The sequence below is a fragment of the Monopterus albus genome, unplaced genomic scaffold (genome assembly GCF_001952655.1).
Source record: "Monopterus albus unplaced genomic scaffold, M_albus_1.0 scaffold39.1, whole genome shotgun sequence".
Lineage (NCBI taxonomy): Eukaryota > Metazoa > Chordata > Actinopteri > Synbranchiformes > Synbranchidae > Monopterus > Monopterus albus.
This window is the reverse complement of record NW_018127919.1, coordinates 3,949,571-3,975,145: the sequence shown is the minus strand read 5'-3', so window position 1 is coordinate 3,975,145 and position 25,575 is coordinate 3,949,571. Positions and strand designations below refer to the sequence as shown.

Sequence of the window (25,575 nt, the reverse complement as noted above, 5' to 3'; positions counted from 1 at the left end):
CAGCCTCCCCTTCCATCCTTCCGTCTTGCCGCATCTCTGCAGCCCCCAAGGCCTGGCAAAGGATTTGTGCTCAGAGTAAAAGGAGAATCTATTTCCCATCTCTGCAGCCCTAGCTAGTTATCATACCCTGGAAACATGCTGAATCTCTGGAGTGATGCCTTGAGGAGAGGTTTAAGCTAGAATCCATATTTAAACAACTAAATGCCCCCTCACATTTACATAGTCATAGACCCTGCAATCATATTATAGGGATGCACCATTGAACTATATCATTTGTATATCTACACAAGTCAAAGGCAATTTTATTGCATTGTCACAGAAGCTGGTATCTAGTATCATGGGGGAGTTTTTTTTTTTTTTATTAATTATGGTCTGTTTTAATATTTCACTAATTAAATTAGATTAATCAAGATGTGATAAAAGTATTTTGCGAGTAATGATATACAGTTTTTGCTTTGTATTTTCATCTCAGTAAACATGGCAGATTACATTTAAAAATGTTACTAGATACACCAATCAAACAATATGTTTAATAGAAAGAACTCAACATGCCATATTTTTATACCCCCAAACCTCTCATTGCCCTTATTTCCTTATTTTTGCACCATTCATTTGTGCCTGAAAGTTTTTCTTAATTTATCCTTCCATTACACGTACCTGGGAAGTCGTAGACAGCTTCCTTACTGCACACTGTGCATGATTCATTGATGTTGTGATGTTGAAGTACTGCTGGTAGAAAAGCATGCACCCCAGAACTCAAGTAATCATTATTTAGATGAAAGACCAAGAGATGCATCTGTGCAGTCAGAAAAGTATGACTATGATGATGGGGAGATGAACAGGTTTCTGGAAACATTTGGAAGCCTGGTAACATCATTATGAACACAGTGTTGATAGCACTTACCTCAGCTCTAAAAGCATTTCTCAGTATCTGGTACGTGTGTACTAAAAGGCAGATGGTTTGAATGATTTCTAGCATGGATTTGTTTGCCAGAAAAGTGGTTGAATGGTAGAAAGCACAAACTCGTGGTATTGATCTAGGCTGACTCGTAGCAGTGGCAGGCCTGTTCTGCTGTATCAGTGCTTTCCTGACTTTTACAAGAGATACTTATGTGTGTGTGGATGGTGCAGGAGTACGGGGGGGGGTTGCATGTGCAAGGTGTCATCTTTCTGTTGTGGATCCGTGGTAAGTAGCCATTAGTAAGCTGATCTTTGGAAGAGGGAATTTAATGGTCTCCTAACTATATTTACAAGCCATTCAATTTGATATAGGGTGTGATTTTGAATGATTTATTATAATGCCATTGTGCTCCTCTTCAAGCTATCAGATTCAAGATTTCATCATCATTTTCATTCATTCATTTACTCTTTCGTTGTCTCATCTGTTCTCATCACCATATGCTGTAACAGTGAAACCAGACCTAATGATGTATTCTGATGCTGGCAAAATAGTAACTGTCACAAAGTAAATTTCTAATGCTCTGTTTTATTATTAACCTTATTTAGAGCTTCTTGGAATTATTTTTTAGTTAAATTGCAAAAATACTGTCTAGCCTTCTGCTCGGTTAAACATCAAAGCGGTGGAAAAGGGAAATATTAAAATATGGAGATGGGAAGTAGCTCACTGGGGCTACTGATTAGTGCACCAGTCATCATCAGAATTCATTTGGCAGTGACAGATTTAGAAAATGAAACCTTTGTCTGGCTAATAATGGCAATAACAGCAATAATAGTGCTTTTCACATTTTCAGTCTCTGTATCACCTTTTAACACTTGTTTATAAAGTTTGCGTTCATGTCCGTACAAATGTATAGACATCATTATATACTGTATTAACATACGTACACAATCTGCTTCACTGATTTTTCAGTAGATACTCACATCTGGAGCTTGTGATATGATGGAAAATGATTAACATAAATACACACCTTCATATTCTGTACCCTAGATTTGTCCATACTGTGTTATTATCTTCGATAAGTGGGCACAGTTTTACATCACATACAATATCAACACAATAATATTCTTGCTATAAAATCACATGCAGCTTTTGAAGGCAGCTAAACACAAGCCCTTGAACAATAAGTACAATATAATGTGTCCTCTAATTCATTATAAATTGGATGCATATAGATTTGAATCAGTCCTTACAGATACAGAACCACATCACAGAATATATAAGCACATGCTCCATGTTGAGATATTTATTTATTTATTTGTATAGTATATGAGAATTTTTATTGGTCTTAATTTATTTCATTTCCACTACTGCTAATTTGCACACTCGTATTATTAGAGTCCATGACCTCATCTGTTCATATATTTCTACCTTATATAATCTTCAGAATAATAATGGTGCCAAAGACTATTTAATATTTAAGAGTGTTTAATATTTAATGCTATTTTTCGACTTTGAAGAGTGAACTTTACGAGGCCAGCAAAATGCAGACAACAGTCTTAAATGCTGCCGGTAAGTGTGGCTGAAAAATCCTTTCCTTGTTTTGAAGGAATTCATTTGTTGTTTTTTTTTTCAGCATCCCCATCGGCGAGTGACCTTCTCCACCACCAACCCTGTGCAGGACCTGCAGGATGCCTCTCAGCACAGTTACTATGACAGCGGCTTGGAGGAATCTGAAACTCCCAGCAGTAAGTCATCATCTGGTCCCCGCACTGGACCCCTGACCCTGCCGGAGGACCACTATGAGAGAACCACTCCAGATGGCAGCATTGGTGAGAATGAACACCCGGAAAATGGTAGGAACCCTTCTATTCTGTCATGTTCTATATTAATATGCATTTAAATGTACATGGCTTTCATGTGTGTGGTCCTGCTGGTGATGGAGACAGTTGTGGGAGATGTGTTTGTGCTCTGTGGCCATTTTGGAGAGGAAATGTTGTGGCACCCATTCCATTTACTTGCTGTGTTTGCCAGTGACTGGGTGAAATGTTGTTAGTTTATAAACAAATCTGAGCTTGTGTAGGTGTTTGTGTGGGCACGTGCATAGGTGTATGTATGTGTTGTATCAGGGCCAGTGTTAGCAGTGTCTCCATCCTCCTCATCAGCAGGTCCTCTGTCAGACATCCTTAATGACCCTCTCACACAAGTGTGCTAATTAAAAAGCCTCAACTAATGGAGCATTCGCCCTCTAAATAAATCTGAACCATGACATCTGTGCACACAACACTGTGTTTACTCTCAGCATTTCCTTGGCTCCAGTTGGACCAGAATTAGACTGCAGCTTAGGTGCACAGTAGCTATAATTTCTAGGCAGAGTAATCAGTCTACTGGTGGAATACTGATGGTCTAAGCACAGCTTTATTTTAGAAAAAAGTCAGAGCCAAAGCTGTAACTGCCATTCTGTCAACTGTGTATCATAATAACAACTTTGCTGCCTTAAGCTGGCAAACATAATCCATTACCTCTCATGTAACACACCACAATAAGTAATTTACATGGCACATTTCCAGTTATTATAGTATTTATGCATTGCTCCACTCTAGATTTGACACTTTTACACTGTCATGTTTTGCTGGCCACCTAGAACGTCTCACCTTTCCCCTTATATTTGTATGTCAATAGTTTGTTGTATTAATTTATGGTTTTATATCAACAGATGTTTCTGCTTTTTGTGCAAGGTGTATGGATTTTTAAGGAAAAGTAATAAGGTTTTCACTACCCTGTACAAAATTTGGCATGTTTCAGAAATGACTTTATAGAGCTGTTGATCAGCATTGACAGTTACTTTGACACAGTGTGAGTGAAAAAGACACAGGTGCATGTTTTGTCAGTGGGACTGTACATCACCAGTGCAGAGAGATTTCTAGCTTTTTAAAAGAATCAGAAAAAAACAAAACAAAACTATTTCAATTTCAAGCACTCCCAGTTGCAAAACACTGCAGGATCAAAAGCTAAAATATGTCACCCTCACGTCAAAACAGCAAATGACAAAGTTCTATTATTAGTGTAGTATCTCACATTGTGATGCATTGTCTCTTTACAAGACAACTGTGTTGGATCCCATTAGTTAGCTGATTCATCTCTGTCGCAAGTGTTTGATGTTTTTTTGTTTATGTCAATTAGTGAAATCATATGCAAAGTTAGCAGGGGGTGGTGGCAGTGTAGGACAGGATAGGTCCTGACAATATTGCTAGTTCCCTCGGGTCCTATAGAGGTCATAGATTGCTTAGCATCCTATTTAGTTTCCCCATATGCAGACTACCTGTTTGACAATTTGTGACAGTTTTCATTTCCTCTCCTTAGAATATATGCATTTTCTGTAACTGTTTATTGTGTTTTCCCCATCTGCAAAACACAGGCGTTTGTCAGACAGGGCAGTTTTTGTTGTGAGGACAGGAAAAGATGACTGTGATTGGAAATGGAACAGTTAAAGAATGAAAAGATGGCACAAGATGGGGGAGATGTTAGATTGTGACAGAGAGTGGGGAGAGTCTCTGACAAAGAAACAAAGCCCATAGGATGAGCCCATAGGACAGGGAGTTACGAAAATGAGCTACTAACTGAGGATAGACCTAACTAAAATGTGATTCCCACTTCAGGGAAATAACAGAGAGCCTACATAAAATAAAGGATTAGACAGAACAATCAAACGAGACAGATGAGTTCCTCCCTAGCTCCACCTGAATAGTGAGGTGAAGTCTTTTTTTTACCATTTGAATGACAATAGTGACAGGTTGTACTGGTGCAGAGCTTTATTCGTTGCTTAGAGATGACTGACAGGCAAAAAATGGGAAGGTGAGCATGATGTGTCATTCCATTTAAGTGGGATAAAATGAATATATGAACCTCTGACTGTCAGCCTTTACATCACTGCGCCCTGGAAATATTAACATGGATGTGTGTTTTGTTATACAAGTGGGATTTTTTTTTTCAGTAGCTAATTTACATGCATGTCAATGGGCTGCAGTGGAGAGTGATGTGGTTCATGATCCATTTTAGTTTAGCTGTTGGTTGAAGTTATGGTATCAGTCAGACCTTTGCTATATTAACTAAAGACAACTGCTAGAGAGTGGGCTTAACGGACATCTCAAGGTGGTTGCATCCTAGTCCGTGCAATTATTTAATTAAAATTTATTATGTTATTATACTAGCTGGTGTTCTGTGTTTGCTTTCTTTTGAACATTCTTACAGGCTGAAGCAATATGACTCAGGCTTATTGGGTTGGGTGACAGAAAGGCAAGCGTGTGTGGTCTTTATGGGTCTCTGGTTCACTGAAGTAGACATCAACATATTCCCATATGGTGCTTAGCTTTGACATTAAGAGCAGATTCGCACTACAGTAATAAAAGTTCTGCTTTGTGATATGTATGCTGCTGGATCTGCAGCAATTAATTTCTGGAGTTCCTTTTTTTGTATGCCTGAGCAGCTGCTCCCTCCGCCCACTTTTTTGTAATTCTTGTCTTCAGGCAGTGTTAGAGTGCTCTTCATTTCAGTTTCCCCATGTGTATTTTTCACTCTTATGTTCACTCGTGTAGCATGCACATTGCTTAAGTGTTGGTTGATCTCATCAGAAATTAAATCCATCAGCTGTACACTTGTGCGTGTGTGTGTGTGTGCATGCATGCATGCCTTTGTTTGCATGGGTGGGTGTTGCATCACACTCCAAATTATTTTGATTACAGCACTATTTTACTTTAATAGGCTCTCATCATAATCGCTGAGCTCCGTAATTCTCTCTAAACTGATTGCTTCAGACAGCATAAAATCTGCTTATATTGTATGTCTGCTTGCTGTCAAGATGCATGATTTGTCCTCCACAATGAAATCAGAGGAAGATCAAGGATAGGCCAGTACCATCTGTCCGTTTACTGTAGCTCAGTCACTGCTGATCAGGTTTTGTCTGGTGGGCAAATCAAAGTGATTCACAGTATTTACTGCTGATGGGTTCACAGGGAGAATACATCATTTTGGGTGTAGGGTTGGTTTCAGAGGTGTGGGGTTGGTGCACACAAAGTCATAGTGCTCTTCAGTGACACCCCCCCCCAAGTTAATTGTATCCTAATGGGAAAAAAAAAAGAATTGGATGTAAACTATGGAATTATTAATACAATAGTCACCTAAAAGTTTTGCTAGTACAAACCTGATGATAGTAAATACAGTAGTTGTTTCTCTTTGCTACCTTATCATTGACTATATTGAACAGTGTATGTTTAGGAGAATACTGACATAATAATAACAGACATTTTTTTTTTCATAAAAAACAGGATTTGTAGCTGTGACTAGAATCTACACGTCTTCCTCTTAGGCTGCAGGTATAATTCTAAAAGTCTGAGCCTGGGTGGCAGGGATATCACCTGAGAGGTGACACTTGAAAATCATAAGTATGAAAAACTATTATTTGTATAACATATCAGATACTGTTTTTAAGATGCCAGTGGTCTCTTTAATCCTACTTGGTTTGATTTTGTTTCACATTATTTATATTTGACAACAAAAAGAAACTAATGATTTAAAAAAATAATAATAATAAAACTCATACCTAGGGTTCTGCTGCCCCAGATCCTTTGGTGTGAGTCACCCCAGATTCGTGATAGGCCTCTTTTTGCTTCATGAGACACAAGTTTAACCAGCAATCCAATAATGTCAAGTCAAACCTTGACAATAATCACTCTTCTGGGGATCAGTGGTCAAGTATCTTGGCTGTATTATAAGGGCTAGCACCGACAGGCCCCAGGTGGAATGAAGGCAGGTACCAGACACACACACAAACTCAGATGTTCACAGAGGAATTCTAAGCAGCCAGATGCCCAGTGTGAGGTCTCCCTGTGTCTTCCTCTGTGCGGACTCACTGCCATATGAGCTATTGAGAAGGGCCAGATAAAATGGAATAAATGAATTTGCATCATAATGAGGTCCTTTAGTAATTCTGACTGATTTTCCTGCCTTAGATCTCTCAGATGATGCTTGTAGAATTATATATTTGTTCTTTTTGAGCTTCTGTCAGAGGGAATTTCCTCTGCTTTCAATGCTTTGCCATATCAGTATCACACAGCATACCAACATTTTAGCCTTTACTGCTTTAACATCATGAGTTCCCTGTGAATGTCTGGTTTGTGTGTACAAGGAATAATAAACATTTTAAACAAGCAAAAAGATGTGGATGAAGATGTTGTGCAGACTGAAAGGCTTCTGGGGTTTGTTAGTCCTATGAGTGCCACCTTGGGCCCCTGCCTGGGTGCCAGTATAGAGTGCTGATGCAGGGGTATGGGTTTCCTCAAACACATTTCATTGTGCCTCATCAGTGTCCCTGCTTGTTAGCACTATTGAGCAGAGAAGAGTATGCCAGCTTGTATCAGCACAGCGGCCTATGCCAGCCGCCACTGCCACCCGAAAGGGGACAGGTCATGGGTCTGGCAGCTTTGTGGAGGCTTCTCTGGAAAAAAGTCCTTACAAGTGGTCCCCTGAGGCAAATTGTCATGAGTAATGCAGCTCTAATCCTGAGCTCATTTTAACACACATATGATGCTTTGCTCAGCTACCTCTGTTTGTTATCCTTCCAATTGTTTGTAATTTTATTTCAGAGCAAATGGGTCACTGGAAGTATTAACTGGAGCAGAATTAAACTCTCTAGCCTGATTTAGGCTTTGACACCATGGAAAATGGTTTACTATATCAATGTTTTTATGGGACACTGCAGCTGAATCCAGAATGGATGATGATGTGTCAGCTCATCACAGTTTTGAATGTGTCTAGGTTTCTCTTCACCCAATTTGAATTAGAAAATGTGCTCTCACTTGTGTGATCACTAACAATGTGGCCTACACGCACATCCCGATCTATGGCTGTAGATATTACAGTGTTTGTCAAATAACTTCAGACAGGCCAGACCTTTGAACAGGGCTATGAGAGAGAAAATACATGGTATCACAGCTCAGACCATTAACTGCAGCAATGGATGAAACTGGCTTATTGTCCTTTAGAGTGAAATGACTGATTATTGGGTGGCAGGGATTACAGCCACATGTGAAATGTGGTTGGAACCAGAATAGAAGTGTTATCACAATAAATCTAGCCCTACCTTCTTTGGGCTTGAGTACATACACTCACCATCCATTTTATTAGGTATAACTTGTTGTTAGGTTGGTGTAAAGTGATGGACATAGTCAGCAGCAATACTCAGGTAGGCCGTGGCATTTGAACAATGCTCAGTTGGTATTAAGAGGCCTAATGTGTGCCAAGGAGATAGCCCCAACGCCATTACACAACAAAGAAGGATGGATCCATGCTTTCATGTTGTTTAAGCCAAATTCTGACCCTACCATCTAAATGGTGCAGCAAAAACTGAGACTCGTTTTTCCAGTCTTCTATTGTCCCGTTTTGGTGAGGCCATGCAAATTGTAGCCTCAGTTTCCTGTTCTTAGCTGACAGGAGTGACACTGCTGTGGCCCATCTGCTTCAAGGTTTGACCTGCTGTGTGTTCAGAGATTCTCTTCTGCATGCCTCGATTGTAACAAGGGGTTATTTGAGTTACTCTTATCTTTCTGTCAGTTCAAACCAGTCTGGCCATTTGCCTCTGACCTCTGGCATCAACAAGGCATTTCACTCAGAGAACTGCCGCTCACTGGATAGTTTATTTAGCTTTTTATTTTTATTAGTTTTTGTATTTGGGTGTTGGCTAGTAAAACCTGAGAATTTTTTCATAATAAAACTTATGAAAATGTTGTAATATTTAAATATTGTATACATCATTTAAAAAAGTTAAGTAAAGATCATAATCAATATAGTCAAAAATCTCTGGAACATTTTCTAAATTCCCATTCCTCTTCATTGAACTGAGGCCCCACACAAGCTACTCAGCTATTATTCACATGTGTATAACATGGAGGAAAACCCAGATGAGTGTTCTGAATTATGCACAAAAATAAAAGTACATGCATATAAGCATGCATTAGGTTCCATAAATAGTGCTTTTAACACCATGCTGCTACTGAAAATGTCTAGTTTTAGCACTAAGCTTGTAAAATGATTGAGTGAGCCAGTATGCCTAAGCCAGTGTCCCTAAGCTTTAGATGTACTCATGTATTGCTCTTACAAAAATGGATGGCTCACTATACTTAGGCAAAAATTGGATAGCACATTGCTCGCTCTTGCCACGTCAGTGAGTTTGGGCATGCTGAAGCAGCAGGTTTGGAGGTGGTAATGTGTGTGTAAATGTGGGTTTGAAAGTAGAAGTTTATAAAAAAAAAATGTATGGAGTAAATATCCTTAATTAGCCTAGTGCTGCTTGGGGCTATAAAAGATGCTCCTCTTTGCCGGCCATCCACTGGCAGGTCCATGGGATTCAAAGTTGAAACTTTAAGGATAATTGTGGAGACAGAAATAGAAAGAGGTGATAGAGCTCTGTTGCTCTCAGTGGGTCTTACCCAGTCTCACCCCAGATGTGATTCGTAGAGCAGGTAGAGTGTAGTGCGTCAGGGAGGGGATGCTGGCTAGGGGCCAGATCCACTTCAACCTCAGTTGGTCAGGCAGCTGAAGCCAGCATCACAGAAAGGCCCCGGGGGTCATCTCTCCATCATAGAGTGATACTTGAGGGACTGGAATTGTACTGTATGGGCCTGACATGCATTTCCTTATGTCTCTGTGAGTCACAGAGGAAAGGAGCTGCTCTAGCTTTAAGGCTTTCTCACAGTCAGTTGAGGATATCTTGAAATTTACTGCAGTTAAAGGACCTTACAAACTTATTGAGAACTAACTAAATGGAATGCAGCATTGCTTTTTTGTTTGTTTGTTGTTTCATAAATAAAAATATCCTCCTGGTGAAACAATCTATTATTAATTTGTGTCAACATTCTATATTATGCACTCAATATCCAGCATGCCCTAAGTGAAATAAAAATGACTTAAATTTGTCTTGCTTAATCCAGGCGTGCCACATTTTTGTGTGCATCTAAGGTGACACAGCTAACATTTTACTGCCCTATTACACAAAATAACTTTACATGGTTTGATGGGGTTCTTGATCTGTGCCACACCTACGTGTTGACTTCTCCAGTTCTGTAAACGTCTGGCTTTCAAAACTCACTTTTAAACTTTCTGGCATGTCTTATCTCAAAAGAGCTCTTGTTTCCACCCAAAAGTGGAGTAACACTGACACAAGATTGGAAAAACAATGGAGCTTGTTTTCACCATACGTTTGTGCTGGTGAAAACATTGTGCTCTAATTAGAGTGTACTCGATTTCATTGTAAAATTGTGACCAATTGTGTTAGTTTCAAACTACAGAGCTACGGATCATGATGCAGTTCTTTGGTCACCGCCAGGGTTATTTGAATTAATGCAACTACTGTATATGGATTTTTTTCACTTTACCTTTGAGTACCTCACTATCAGATGACCATGTTACAAGACCCAACAGTTGTCAGTCATCTTGACGAGCTGTCTACTTTGAAACTGTATCTAGCCTGGAGATACAAACACTCAGCCACCACTGACACTGAAAAAAACAGATGTCGAGAGTAGCCACTTTAAAAAAAAAAGGAGAAGAGAGCGAGGGAGAGACAGTGATGTTTACTCTTATTGTGCATTTGCTGTGTTTTTTCATCTCTTGCTACCTTCCTGCTTTGTTCTTGTTATTGCTGTGGCTCCCTTGCTCTTGATTGCCCCAATTTAGCTCAGCACTAGCCACATTCACATGGTACAAAATCATGGTATTGTTAAAAGAGCTCCACATTTTAGCCAAACATTGAGATTGAAGCATGTATATTCAGGGTCACAGAGAGACCCAGACTACTGTACTGTGTGCATGACCTAATTTACCTACCAGTTCATTAATTTTTCACTTTATTATCCCATAATGTAGTGCATGTCCTGTCCATCTATGTAATTTTAATGTGATAAAACATTTATATTGCTGTTTTAATGCCCCTTTAATACACAAGGCAGCACTAAAGTGCAGGTGTGGTCTTCATTCAATTAACCAAAATAAGTGTCCCTGCCGCTCCCCCTCATACTCCGATATCAGAGCAAATACAAGGTCAAAGGTGCTATCGTGCCAGATTATTATTCCTATTGGAGAGTTTTCAAAGAACATGAATGCTGACCCTTTTTCACCATGCCAAAGCCTATAAGAGTCAGACAAACACAAGCAGCTGAAAGCGATGGATCATTAAAAAACAGCAGGGGGGTGGAGGGGAGGGTGTGTTGACTTTTTCTAGCCTCAGAGTCAACATGATGACCCCTGCTGCTTTCTGTGTTTTGCATTTTTCTTAAGTCCACATTTAAAGACTGAAATTTGCAGTTTCCATTAATAATTATATATTCAATCATGTGCTTGATTCCATGTGATATTTTTCACCTTTTCCTTAATCAAAGCCTTGTCAGAAAAGCAGAGTGTATAATGTAGAGCAACATCAGGAGATTGCTGCAGTTCTTTTCCTGTTGCTTCTTTGCTACACAAAAGGCATTTTTCATATTTCATCATGTTATAAATTTGAATTGTCCTGCTTCAAAGGCATAGCTGTTTTGTTCAGAGCATTGTGAGAACAGAGTTTTCCATTTGACTGTGTTAGCATGCTGACTTTCCTAGTGAATTGTCAGTCATGTAGCAATTCTCTACAGTAAATGATCAGATAAAGCTTTGCCTCTCCGTGTTATTTAGCCACTGCGGTGATTGCCTACATGATTCTAATGATCAGACTTTGTGAAATAATTCTGAATTTTGTCCATATTTGGCATAAAAATGATGCACCTCTTATAACTGTATCATTTAAATCTGTGTATTAACTTTAATCTCTTTACACTCACCGGCCACTTTATTATTATTCTGACCCTGTCATGTATGTAGCCGGGGAGAACAAAAACATAAAGATACCTGTAAATATAGTATAGTTCAGTACAACACCACCTTTAACTGTCACCTCAATAATAAACATCTAATTGAATTTATACATTTATCACAATTTCCTAAACACAGATGTTAAGGCAGAAATGTTGCACTGAAGTACATGCAATTGTACAGGTATGCCTAATAAAGTGGCCAGTGAGTTTATATTGCAGTTGTCTTTATAGCATTTGTACTGATATGTGTTTGGAATGCATCCAGATTGCATAGTCCTTACATATTCTTAGCCTGACCACTTATTTTCTGATGTATGAGCAAATGAACCATGTTGTCTTGAAACTATAGGCAAGTATAGCCCACATGTTGTAAAAATGTGGAGAATATGTTACTACAAAGTAGAAAAACTCTCTAAAACTGGGTTCATTATTATAGTTTTCTATTCAGACTATGCAGGTGTAGGATAATTAGCAGCTAATGTTAGATCTCCAAGTTAACCATGTCTCAGACTGCAGGCAGTGGAAATCAGCAGCAGAATTAACAAAGTGATAACATCTTGATCGAAAGGGGAGGAAGAACAGCAAATGAATCACGGAAGAAATTTCTTCTACGTGTCAATAAGATCAATGAGTGAAAGATAGTGGGCATGAAAGTGGTGCATTGGAATTAAGTTCAGGAGAAAATCCTAGGCTGAAAATAATTCCTTCTTGATCATTAGGCCTTTAGCTCACATATAAAGGAAACTTTAATTTTATTAGTGATGAAACTAAAATTAGTGATGACTTGTTCTCGCATCATTTGGTACTATTTGAGTACACTTAAAATGGCATTTCTTTTCCACCCGTGTCCTGTTGTTAAAAACATTTTAAATCAAGAAAGTGAATTCTATAATAGGTTAAATGGAGGCAGGCTAGTGCGTGGCTAAAAACTGTGATTTTTGTGACCTGAGTAGAAAAGCTCATTACTGTGTTAGCAAGTCTAGCAATTGAGGAAATAAACAGGTTAAATGCAACAGACATTAAATGTAAAACTGAATGTTTCCTCTTCTGCTGCTATACAAAGAAACATCTCCTACTTTCTACTGTTGTTTGAGGCCATGGAGTGCTGCCACTTCGGTAGAAAGGGCCATAGAGTGCAAACGTGAAAGCCTGAAGAAGGAAGACAGCTTCAAAGGCAGAGACCAAGAAAGAGATATTCAGAGAAGATATGAAGGTTTGGGTGTGAGACAAGAACAAACAAGTGACTTTTCAAGTAAATGTCACACAGTAATCAGACAGGGGGTGTGATAAAATGGTTTCACTAATTATCATGACAATATTCCCCATTAAATCAGTCATAAACTTAACAAGAAGTGTTTTTGGTGTTCATTTTTGTTTTTTCTCAGCTCCCTTTTCACTAATTATTAAGCCCCAAAATGTCTTGAATGTGTGTGTGTGGTTTTTTTTTCATAAATAAGTTTCAACAGTATCATAAACAAGCTGCTGCTGTAGAACTAGTCAGTCAAGATGTCAAGTGAGAAATGTATTCTTAAAACTTTCTACCTGAGTTTGTTTCAAACTCATCATCTTCTTCCATGACCTGTGCAGAATTTGTAAGGGAGTTACACTTGGAGCACAAAAGCAAAGTAAAAAAAAAAAATAGAATAAAATCATCAGGCTATTGAATGTCCCGTCTCAACCACCCCACCACAGGGATTTAGAGCTTTTCTAATTAAATTACACACAAAACTGAATAGGAAATGCAAGGTTTCCTATTTCAAGAGTGCAAGAAACAGAGAGAAGAAGGAGCAGAGTGAGCTTAAATGTAATTATGAGTCAGGTTATCACATCGCTGTTATAAATCTAAGCTTACAAAAACCATTTCTTGATAAACCTATGAAGCTAATACTGTATGTTCATGTAGCCATTCTTCTTGTATATTGGTATAATGTAAATGTTAAACTATACTGTTTTATATATATACAGTATATACTGATATATTGTCATGGCCCATATCAAATACTTAATATTGTTCACTCACTATAGATACTATCTTCATATGCATTTACAACATACTGGACATACTGTATACATATAAGCTTATAAAGAAGTGGGTCTTTGTACTAATACTATTGTGTATTTTAATCCAACTCAGGACCCCTGTGTTTCGTACTGCATTCTGCATCGACTGTAGCATGGCCTGCAGTAAATATTTAAGTGAATGGCATTAATAAACTAACTGTACTGGCCAAACTAACTAACTAATGCTCTGCAAGTGTTCAAATCACTGAAGCCTTCTCTGCATGAATATGAGACTGAACACAGCATATAAAGTCATGCTGTTTATTAACCACATGATGACTCTAATTAAAGATTTAGGCAAAGCAATAGCATCTATTCTACGCAATGTAACAATGGGTTTATCTTCAAGACATAGCAGCCTGTGTAATGTCTTAATGCAGATGGTTAGGTAGATTATATGGAGATCTACTCTGTAAGTATTTGGTGTTACGGTACTTTGCAGGCACATTTATTGACAACAACAACATTGCTGGTAAGGCAATCGAGGAACAGCCTTGAAACTGGGAACTGGACTTACAAAATAATCATAAACAGGAACCTCATGTTCACTGTAATTGTTTTTTTTTTTCTTTGCATTGGCAGCAGCTGCAGATCAATATTCTTTTGTCAAGGTTCGGAATGCACTTTCCAGTCAGTAATTGGCCAGCAAGCCAAACATATTGTTGTGGGCAGAGGCATAAAGCTGTTCCCCACACAAACATTTCAGTTACCTCTGTGCAGCAAAAACAGTTAAATCCCTTACAAAAGCAACTATGTTATGATTATCATTTAACACTGCTTCCTCCCAGTCTTCCACCAGTGTTTTATCTGAAGATGCCTTGTGCATGTCACAGTTTTACAAAGCCTTCGTATTCGTTGACATATCACACAACATATCAGCTTCTCTATTGGAGGAGTTGGTGCATAGCGTGATCTGTCAGCAGGTGCTAAGGCTTTGTCAAATGCAGCGATACAAAAGGCAGTCTTCAAATAAAGGAAATCTAAGACAAAATAGTGTAAGGTGAACTGACAGGTAATGTACCATCACCCAGTGAACCAGCTACCAAAGTGTCTGCTCATCAGCCTTTGCCAGCGAGAGGCTTGGCAGATCAGGAAGCCAGGAATTCAGAACTTACTGATTCTGTGAAGGAGAATTTAGCACATGTTTTACACTTACATTTTTACCCTGGCATCAACTTCTGTAGACAGTCTGAGGCCTGTTTCTACCAAGGCATTCAACCATTTACACTGACAGACCAAACAGGGGTCAAAATAACTCTGACCTTCCTCAGCCAGGAGTAAACAAGGAGTGCAGCCAAAGTTAGCTAAAGAAAGCACTGTGTGTGTCTCAGTTTGACACAAAAAGCTATTTGATTCTTCACAATGTGTTGTTTATTATTCCATAGAACTGGGTGTTTTATTTACTTTTATTTCAAATGTACCACCCCTCTCTCAGTCGGTGCCCAGCCTGGGCACCCCATCCAACATTTTCTAGATCCACCCCTGCTCACAGCTCACTTTCTGTATAGGTAAGATGACAAAATCATCAAGTCTGCACACTCCAGTTGTGCTCACAAGATGTGAAGGTGCACAGCTAGGGTTACAAACTTTTTACAAACTTTTTTCTTATTTTTGTATTCCATTACAATGAGCAGTGAATATGTGCATGTCAACAATGTGTTTGTGCTTGTAGCAAGTTTTCTCTTAAAAATGCACCCCTTTGGACAAAAGAGATAGCTTCTGCTTACTGTGAGAAAGTGTTCCAAGCACTTGAATAACAAGACTTGACATGTCGAATGACAACCACAGAATACATTCACACACACTTATTATACTGCTATCGAGTGCCAGACACTAATGTCTGCTAAGATGTGGAATATGTCTTCCTCTCCCTTTATTTCTTGGAAGTTTTTAGTCATTTACCACTCAAACTGCAGGGACCACAAATATACCATTAATATCACTCACACACTCCCAAACAATAGCAGCTGCTTTTTTTTTTCTGTTATCCCTCCATGAGCTGTGGGTCTCTCGTATTTGTTTGCCATCGATCATAGCAGTGTGGCGTACACGCTGGAATGCAGCCGGTGGGGAGAGGCAGCATTTGCAATCAAACAGAGACGAGCAGTGTGAAATCTCAGGAAGAGGCAGCTTCCCCCATGCCCGTGGGCAGGGGATCAGACGATGAGGAAGCCTGCCTCAGACGCTCCACACCTCCCACTGGCACCATGATGCAAGCAGCATGCAAACCCACCCCTCACATGTATCTGTCAGTTGAGGAGGGTGGGTTAAGCTCTGTAACTGCACTGTGGAGTGTAAGTTATGCTGCTACATTGGAGGTGGTTTCAGAAGCATTGCTAAGGTTCACTGCGAGTTGCTGATGTGGTGCTGAAGGTGGTAGAAGTTGAAAATTACTGTTTTCAGAAGCATTGCTAAGATTCATTGCGAGTCTCTGATGTGGTACTGAAGGTGGTAGAAGTTGGAAATTACTGTTTTTTTCTCCTTTTTTCATGATATTGCTTTAAGAAAGCAGATGGGACTGACCCATTATAAAAGGAGAAAGCTGCGGGTGCATCTATCTCCTGGACTAGAGGAAAAGAATTCTGATGTGCAGAGAGGAAGAAATGTCATTGAGTCACTGCTCTTCAAAACCAAATCACAAGCTCCCTAAATCCAGTCAGCCTGTTCCAGTCACTGGCATAATAGTGCTGTGGTTTGCCCATCTGTTCTCCATTGTCCACCTTGGCTCTCCATCCATGACATACAAGACCATAAACTCTAAAGGGTTTGTTCCAGACTGTGAACAGATTTATTTCAGGTATTGGTGCAGCAGAAAACACGTTTGAGTGAGTGAGAAAATACCAATTTTCCCACTGTGCCTTTAGCTGCTCCTTCACCCAGCGGTTGACTCATTTGCTTTATCATGTCCACCAAATATCCAAAACAATGATCATTGCAGCCACGTGTGGGTGTGTGTTTGGATGCACAGAGCTGACAATACAGTATTCTGCAACACTGTAAGTGGGTACTACAGCTACAGATGGCTAATGGCCACAGCTAAAGGCTGACACAAAAGTATAATTATCAGTATTGATTTTTTTTTTTTTTTTGTAAAGATGGATTTGAGTGTGACAGAAAGGTCAGCCAAAGCAAATGTAAAACATTGTTTCCACTGACAGTACCCTATCATAGCGTGCTGTCATAACTACCTGATAACCAATTCATTATTATTACATGTTGAAAAGTATTGCGAGCTGACATGTGTGACTGGAAATTATATGCCATGTGGAACGCTAATGACAGCATGTAGCAACAATTACTCCAGCATGACAAGTTGCAGTTGAATTTACCCTCTTGTTCGTTAAATTGTCTGGTACAATAAGAACAGGCAATATGTTCAAGCTATTTTATAAATAAAACCATATTAATTTTAGACGAAACACTTCCAGACAAGGTAATGAGATAAGATGGCATTAAGAGCATCTGGGTTCTCACTTGATGACGTGCGATATGTGCTTTGGCACCGCTGGAAGAAAATGGCAAGCGAGACGATATATTTAGCTGTCGCTGCTGATTTTCTGGCCCTTGATGATGATGAGTATGGTTCAGAATGTGCTTTAATGCCCGTCTTTGGTGCATGGTAGAATTTTACATGGCTTCTTTTCTTTTAGTTGGCATTTGATTAAATAAATCCAAATTATATTTTCCGATCAAAGTCAGTTACCAAGCTCACTGTCAGTGAAGATAGGGCAAACACTGTTAACTTGTATGTCTTTTATCTCTGCTTTTGTGAAACTAAATTAGGCGAAACATGAATTATACAGGCAAATATGGACATCTGTGCCATTCTGTGGCTAACTGTGAGTTCTCTCTGCATGTATTCATACCAAATCCTATCACATGAACTCATAGAATGGTAATTTGTACTTCATAAAAAATGAAATATGCCCAATTGTGGTATGTGTAGTGTTTTAGAAAACTCACTTAAATGTACCCTTTTTCTCCATGCACTGACTTTTAGTTGTGGAGCAGTGCCAACTTTTACATGAGGCTGCTTGGTGTGGCGTAAACCTCCTGGAAGCTGTGGAGAGGTTTTAATCAAGTGTGAAATCCTTTTGGAGTAGATGGCTACATGACTGTGCTTGTGCGTAGAGGCATACACCTCAACCCTCTCCCCAGCTCTCTCTTCCCATGAACATGTTTTGTAGCAAGAGTCCATTTCACTGCAGTGATGCATACAGATGACGCTCTTAGTGGCACTGCAAAAAAAAAGAAACTCCAATGATTATGTATCAGGCAGTTTGCCTTGGTTGCCTGTCTTTCCTTAAAACTCCTAATTCAGTTTATTTTGTTCTAATCTAACATAAAAATGTAGTTCATTCATTTGAAAAGAGCTTTAGGTCATTGACACTGGCCTAGTAAATAGAAAGAAGACATTTTCACTTAAGCATAATGATATAATTAAGCATGAATAAGGCAGAGCATTGCTGAATTGTGGCATATTAAATAGCCTAAACATCTAGCTATTTAGGATTACAGGAACAATGGGATTTAACTGCAACAGTAGATCAAGCTCTGCATTTGTTTTGTCCAATTATTATTACTTTAATAAGCAAAAGGACAATTGTAAATGGATTACCCACTAGCAATGAATATTTTAGACGTAAATTAGGAGAATGAAATGAGAACAAATAACTTCCATTAATTTTTATTAAGCAGTTTCAAATCCTAAATCATGCCCAGCCAACACACAAGCTGTCTCACGTTGGCTTTTGATTGATTGAAGCCTTGGTGGGCCAGATGCAGTTTTTCCAGCCTCAGAGATCTGACATTTTGTGGAATAATTATCATTCCACTAATCATGAGTGCAATACTGATGGTATGTATCAGAATTATTGTCAAGCTGGCATTTTTTCTCATCATTCACATCCAGCATCTTGTTGCTTTCTGCTCATTGTGTGCAGCACTCAGCTCTCCACTTTCTCTAAGAATATTTTTTTTCTCTTTCACACACTGTCCAGCAAAGCATCCATGATGAACTTGTATGAACAGTGCAGGGGTTTTTACTGTAATGCATTTATCACTGCAATCAAAACTTTACATGCAGGTGACATCACAGACACGGATCTTGGTCGTCTGCTCCTCACTTCACAGACACTGAGTTTGCTGTTCTAGTCTGAGTCTTAAGGGATAACACAGATAAATGGAGTGGTATTTTCATTTAATCTGGGTTATATGTTTAGCTTGTTAACAGGTGGGCAGCTTAACAAGTCCACTGTCTGCCAGCCGCACGTTTTTGCAAACACATGGGTTCCTCAGTTCAGTTTTGTGATACTCTTGAGTGATGGTTGAAGCAAACATATTTTGGAGCTTTTACAGCTTGTATATTAAAATGAGGTCATTGGGTCATAGACCCATTTATTTAATTAGGAACAGCTGAATACAAATGGATGATAATCAAGGGCACAGAATTCATTTCAGCACTGTCAGTCAATAACTCATTCAACAGTGGCTTTGCCAAAAGGGATCCAGTCATTCACTTTTAACCAAACACTCTATCTATTGTATATGTGTTTGTAGTATTTTGTCCATTCTTGTAGTTTTTATTTCCTGTTGACACATATTTGGAGTACCAGCTTACAAATGGCATATAATAGAAATCAGTACATCACAGCACAGTGATGTATTATAAAATATACCAGACAAACTACTGTTGGACACTACTAAATGACACAGACACAGCACGTCAGCTCCTGAATGTATCACATCAGCTAGTGGACTACACACAGTAGCACTCATTACGCAGTGCATAGCAACAGCTACATAGCAACTGCTGCTGACTGCTTAGCAACAGCTGCAAAGATCTCAGAAAGGGGAGAGGGTTTCATGGGGTGTTTCAGATGACACCATTTCTGCTCACAAAACGTTGTTTTATGACCTTTATTTATTTTTTTTTTTTTCATTTGTCACTGTATTTCTCATATGTATCTCACTATGATGTTCTCTCTGATGGTGCTGTTTTTTTCTCTCCTGCCCACAGATATCCGCTCCCTCCCTGATGTGGCAATGACCGGAAACTGTACAACTGAGTGCAGTGAACTGGGCCACTCAGACGCCTGCTGGATGCCCGGGCATCCCTCCCCTGTACGCAAGACCAGGAACCTCCCGAAACTCTCCACCTTTGTGCCTTACCAGGAGAGAGGGAGCCTGGGACGCCTGGCAAATGGGAGTGCCAGGCTGGGTGGCGAGGAGCACCGGTCGCACCTTCCGCCCTCCCGTAGTGCCTATTCCAGCAGTGGTCACAATGCCAGTCAGGACTGCCCCTTAGAGGAGATGCCCCTGAGCGTAGCCTCTGAGTTCCCACCCACCTCCCCTTCTGCCCATACTCCAAAAAGAGAAATTTACCTGTGAGTTATCTGCACATATGAGGAAACAATACATCCACTTCAGAAGGAAAACAGGTCGTCCACACACTAAAGCCAGTGCCCATTATGTTGGTAAAACAGGCTGTGACTTACTCACTCATTGGCATGAACACTTGTTTTTGTCATTTCCTCCTTAAATTATTAATTTATTAGCATATTTATTACGGATTCCACAAAGTTAATTGATCCCTTGCTCATTTATTTGTACAAAATCTTGAAGGATACAGTTCAAACAAATCTAAAGGAAATATCAATGGCAATTGCTACTTTAGTAGTAAGTAAATATTGTTGTAGCCTCATTCTGTGAAGTGATCTCTTAAATTTGAAAGTTGTGATCAGTGCCATTATTAGATATAATTTAATATACAGCCACTAAGGACCCACAAAAAGGCATAACAGCTTTGAATAGCAATCAAATGAAACGGTCTATTTTAATGTACAGTGCTGTAAATACATTTGAATGGCGTGTTCTACATATATTTTTGTCTGGCATAAGCTGAAAAAAATTGCCTCAGAATTTTAGCACATTTAGGCTTTTCTTTGCTGCTGCTGTTTAAACTTGATTGAAACCATCTCAAGAAGTGAAGCTTGATGTTGTGGAAGGCATTTATCCCTCCCATGCAATCACACACACCTTTGACCCCTAATCATAGTAGAATGGCCTTTACCTCTGCTCCCTGTAGAGCACTGCCACTGGTGGAGAAACCTGTCTGGCAACATTTAAACTGACATTATGTTCCACTGACTCTCAGCACTGTGACCTATCGTTCATCATGAAAACGGTTGACTTGGCCACAGTACCCCGCAGTCACAATGACCGAACATGGTGTTCTCACATTCTGATTGGCTTATCTTATAAAACCACACCAGTGTATTAAACTCTCTTCTCTATCATGACAATCAGAGGGGGTCTACATGTAACTCACAGTCCTTCCCTCTAAAATTCAGTCCTTTTCCATTAAATTGAATAAAAACTGTGCATCTAATGAATGCATGAGGAGTTCGTTACATGAAAGAACACTTGACTGTTGCGCATCACAGGAGAGACAAAGTACTTTTGAAAGTTAATATGACACTGTAAACTAAATGAGTGCTCTACATTCACAGTGCTTTTGTTTTTCCAATTATGAACTCTCACTAGATATACACCATTCTTCTTCAGAGGTGAATTCAATACACATTATGCTGTGTGACAATGGAAATGACTGAACAGACGATGTGGACCTTGAAGTCTACTAAATAGATGGCACTGAAGAAACCTTCAGCATTACTGTCGATAGCATGAATGATTTAAAAAAAAAATATTTGTTTCAAGTCTCAGTAATGATTATGTGCAATTGCAGAAAATCACTGAGCCTAAATGTAGATTTAGATAATAGGAGTCAGGCTCAATTTACTCCAGCTCCTGTTAATTATGATTTTCCTTGTATTGAGGACAACATGTTTAATAAGTTATAAGGCATTTTTTCTTTCTCTGGCTATTGAACAGAGAATTTAAAAAAAGAGGACATGCCTGTGGGCTTCATTTATCTTGACAAAGACTTTCCAAGTGAATCTGAAAGATATGTCTGAAGGACACTATATATTAGTCAGTAATTGGCTGTGAATGATGACTACACTAGCCTGCCTTACAACATCGTGGAGCTGTCGAGTGGCTTTGATTTAAATATTGATTTGATTAGATTTGTAGATACCTTTCACCTCTGCAGAGTATTTCCATAGTGAGATTGTGTCTTTGAGTAACGGTGGAAGTGCCCAAAATGGACATTTCCTAATTAGGGTGAGTAATGAGTCCTGAGCTAGTATGTGTGAGCACACCCCCAGGACAAGGTGTCTACCAGATAATGCAAATCCACCTGCAGAGCTACAATCAGTTAAAAGTGGTATTTTTAGCAGCACTTACCGCATCATGCTGCCATTGAAAACTGCATTTACAATAATTAAACTGAAAACATATGGAAATTACTGGACATGGCCATGATTAAATAAGGTGGGCGATTAGCTTGCCTTGAGGGGGAGAAAGTGCATTATGCTGTTTTCAAAGCCATTTAGCAACTGAAATAAAATTAAAACAACAGCCATGATACCCTGTGATTAACCCCCCACCCCCCCAATCCCACTCAGAGTGGTGAATAGTTGCTCCACGAACTGAAAGTAGTGGTTAAGTTCACTGACCCGGAATTAAAGACAAGTGTGAATGATGGAAATGAGTGTTCAAAACAGTGTGACATAGCTTCAATCACAACTTTAAATTAATTGAAATGATTTGGTTTGGTTCTGATTCACAACTGCATGGCATCCAGATTTGTCTCTGGATTTAAATCTGAACTCGATTCCAGCCTAAGTACACTTGTCGCTTTTGAGAGCCTGTAATGTATCTTCAGATTTGTCTCTTTGAACACCACATCATAAAATAAATGGGGTTACTCTGAGCAAATAAGTCATTATCATCGGTTGTTGCTCCAAATGGATTGACAGGAGTTTGATTGAAGTCCTCTGTAAAACAGAAAGCCTGGGCCTATTTTACCCCTCTCTTGATGAGTCGGACTCTATCACTCCAGCCGATTATGACCTCCTGCTACTCACCCCAGAACAATATATCACCAGGTTTGACCTTTCTTTTGAACTCATGCTGAATGAACTGCGTTCACTTCTCTCTCAAACATGGAACAGCTCTCCTTGATTGAAGTCAGAGGACATCATGAAGCGCCTAAATACACTCAAAATATGTTGAATAATGTTTAATTTGTACTTAACATTGATTTAATGTTGAATTCACTTGAGTATCTTTTGCCTCTGTAGTGTGTATTGTATAGTGAACATTTCTGTGGACAGATGGACAAATTACTGTACTTCACAAAATTGGCAAGGATTTTTTTCTTACTGATCAAAGACTCTTAGCGAGCAGGTTGTGTGAAAAAAATAAAGAAATCTGTTGGTGGTTTAGTGTATGTATATAGATTTCCACACCCCTGTGTCTGCTGGCAAGCAGGTGATGATTTTAGCATGAATTCCAAAGATAATTGGTAGAAACTGTTTACTCCTTTTTTTTAATTTCGCTTTCTGAAATGTCAGAGATGGTTCATATTCTAAAGGCCCTCTCCCAAACGAACTGAAATTAACTCAACGTTTCTTCTTTTTTCACAGATCATATAGAACAGACAATTGCCTTGAAAATATGTCTTTGCAAGAGAGAATCTAGTTGTTATCCTAATTGTTGGTATATTTATATAGGATAAAATGCTTGTGATTGATGCCATGTTTTTGTACAGTTTTATGTACATACAAGTGAAGCTTTCTAAAAGTTCTGAGAAAACCCAATGGCATATAAAAATTGTACTGTGTTTTCTTGAGATGTGCACATCTTGCCTTGGTTGGATTGACCTTTGCTGAGTCAGTGTGAATGTGGCCGTTCTCTGCCTGCACTGTAGTCATTCACCGGCTCCCACCTCCTGAGGACTTATTCAGTTTTTATGTTTATTGTGAACAGTGGATTGTCTTATCTTACCAGTTTGTTAAACTCCTGTGTTCTGCTTTGTTCTGTTTTCGCATGTTGACAAATTCTCTTGTAATACTGTAAGTCCTCATGAACTTTGTAATAAAATCACTTCAGGGAAAAATGAATGCTGTCACTGTTTTCTGTTATTATTCATTGCATTTGAGTGTTAAACATGGGCTTTGTTGTCACATTTTTATAAGAGGCTTTGCAGCCTTGGAGCTACATTGTGTAAAATGAGCCTCACTTTAGGACCCAGGCTCATTAAGGAGAAGCAGCATTCTTGTCACGTGGGGACCAGTGCCTCATTTCTAAGTCAGGAAGCGCCAGAATGTTGAGAGGGAAGCAATTCAAGGATTGAAGTAGGAGAGTCCCAGGACCGGTGTTCTCCAGTTCAACTGGAAAAACAATGTGCCTCAAGTTCACAGCTCCAGTGATGCACTTAGCTTAATACAGACCATTTCTTTAAAACGATGATGAGCTGTCCATCGTTATACATTTAGCTTACAAGACCGCTGGTATGTGATGTTCATTTTTATTTCTCTATGTGCTTTTGCTTAAAGTGAGTTACTTTTTTTTCAGTGGACAGCAAGCTATGGTTAAAACATTCAGTAAACAGGAGACTCTTTCTATGTCTGTACATTCATGCTCTGTGCATTTCTGCTGTTTTTGATCATCAGCACATAATCTGTGAACTTAATTGACATCATTGTTTCAAAGATACCATATTATTAATTGTGTGTGAAATACAGCTACTGTATGTTGTATGTTAAGTGAAATTTTGGGCTGTTTCACAGCAGTATCACTAATTAGTAATCTAGTTGTACTGTATATTATTCTGAAACAAAAGGATGAGACAGCTCTCATTTTAGGTCACTTGGTGTATAAAAATGGCAAGAAAACCTTGATGTGCATGACATTATGAGTTTATTTACCTGAAGATGGTGTAAATATTGTAGAAATGTCATCATGTTAAAGCACTTGTGAGATTTTATACCATATCTAAACTAAGCAAATATGCAAAATACAAGCTGGACAGATATAATACTGTTGCTATTTTTTCTGAATATTCAGGCATAAAGTGTTTGTTTTATAGCCTAATTATATTATCATAGCAATGTAGCCAGTTAGCACAGTACTATCTGCCAATTAGCACAAAATGTAAAGTAGACCTGAAGTTGATGTGAAAGCCATGGACTTTGAAGGCCACAAACCAAAGTATTGGACAAACATATTTTGATTCAGTGATGGTGTTTAAATCAAAGCCAGGGGATCATCAAAGTTCACAAAAATACTGGATGTCTTAACCAAACTGTATCGTAATCTATTCAATACTTTTGAAGACGTTTCACAACCACAAATGTTGATCTGCTGGTAGTTCAGGAGGAAACGTGAGAGCATCAAGCACACAGTCAGTATGATTTATCCACTGGACGACATGAATGTGTAGGGGTCCTACAAATTTTGTTGCGCAAAGACTTTTATTAAACTTTTATTTTGAAATGGTTCATGGACATTGCGCTGTCTTCCGGTGGTGCAGTGTGTGTGAAAACACGGGCAGAGAGAGAAGGGAGGAAGAAGCTACGAAGAGCTTACGGAGAGCGGGCTAATTTCGGTAACTTTCGTGATTGTAACAAGTTATGAGTAGACCGATAACCCGCCTTAGAGTTGCATGACGCTGCTGCTAGGTCTCCGTTTGTGCTAACGAACGTGTCGTCTATAGGAAAGTGTAGAGTTTTGCCGCGCTAGCGCGTGTAAAGCTAGGCTGCAGGCCTGTGGTAGCTTATTAAGTTTCGGGAGTTAATTCTCTGTGTTTTTTTC

General features: G+C 39.1%; 1 protein-coding gene across 1 annotated transcript in view; it reads left to right on the top strand.

Moving 5' to 3' along the window:
* pcdh1a (protocadherin 1a) overlaps positions 1 to 23,882 on the top strand; it is a 94,219-nt gene extending 70,337 nt beyond the window's left edge. The window contains exons 4-5 of the mRNA XM_020598746.1: positions 2,535 to 2,754; positions 19,874 to 23,882. Coding sequence (XP_020454402.1) covers positions 2,535 to 2,754; positions 19,874 to 20,244 — 591 coding nt within the window. The 3' untranslated portion in view covers positions 20,245 to 23,882. The remainder of the gene's footprint in view (positions 1 to 2,534; positions 2,755 to 19,873) is intronic.
* The last annotated feature ends 1,693 nt before the right edge of the window (positions 23,883 to 25,575 follow it).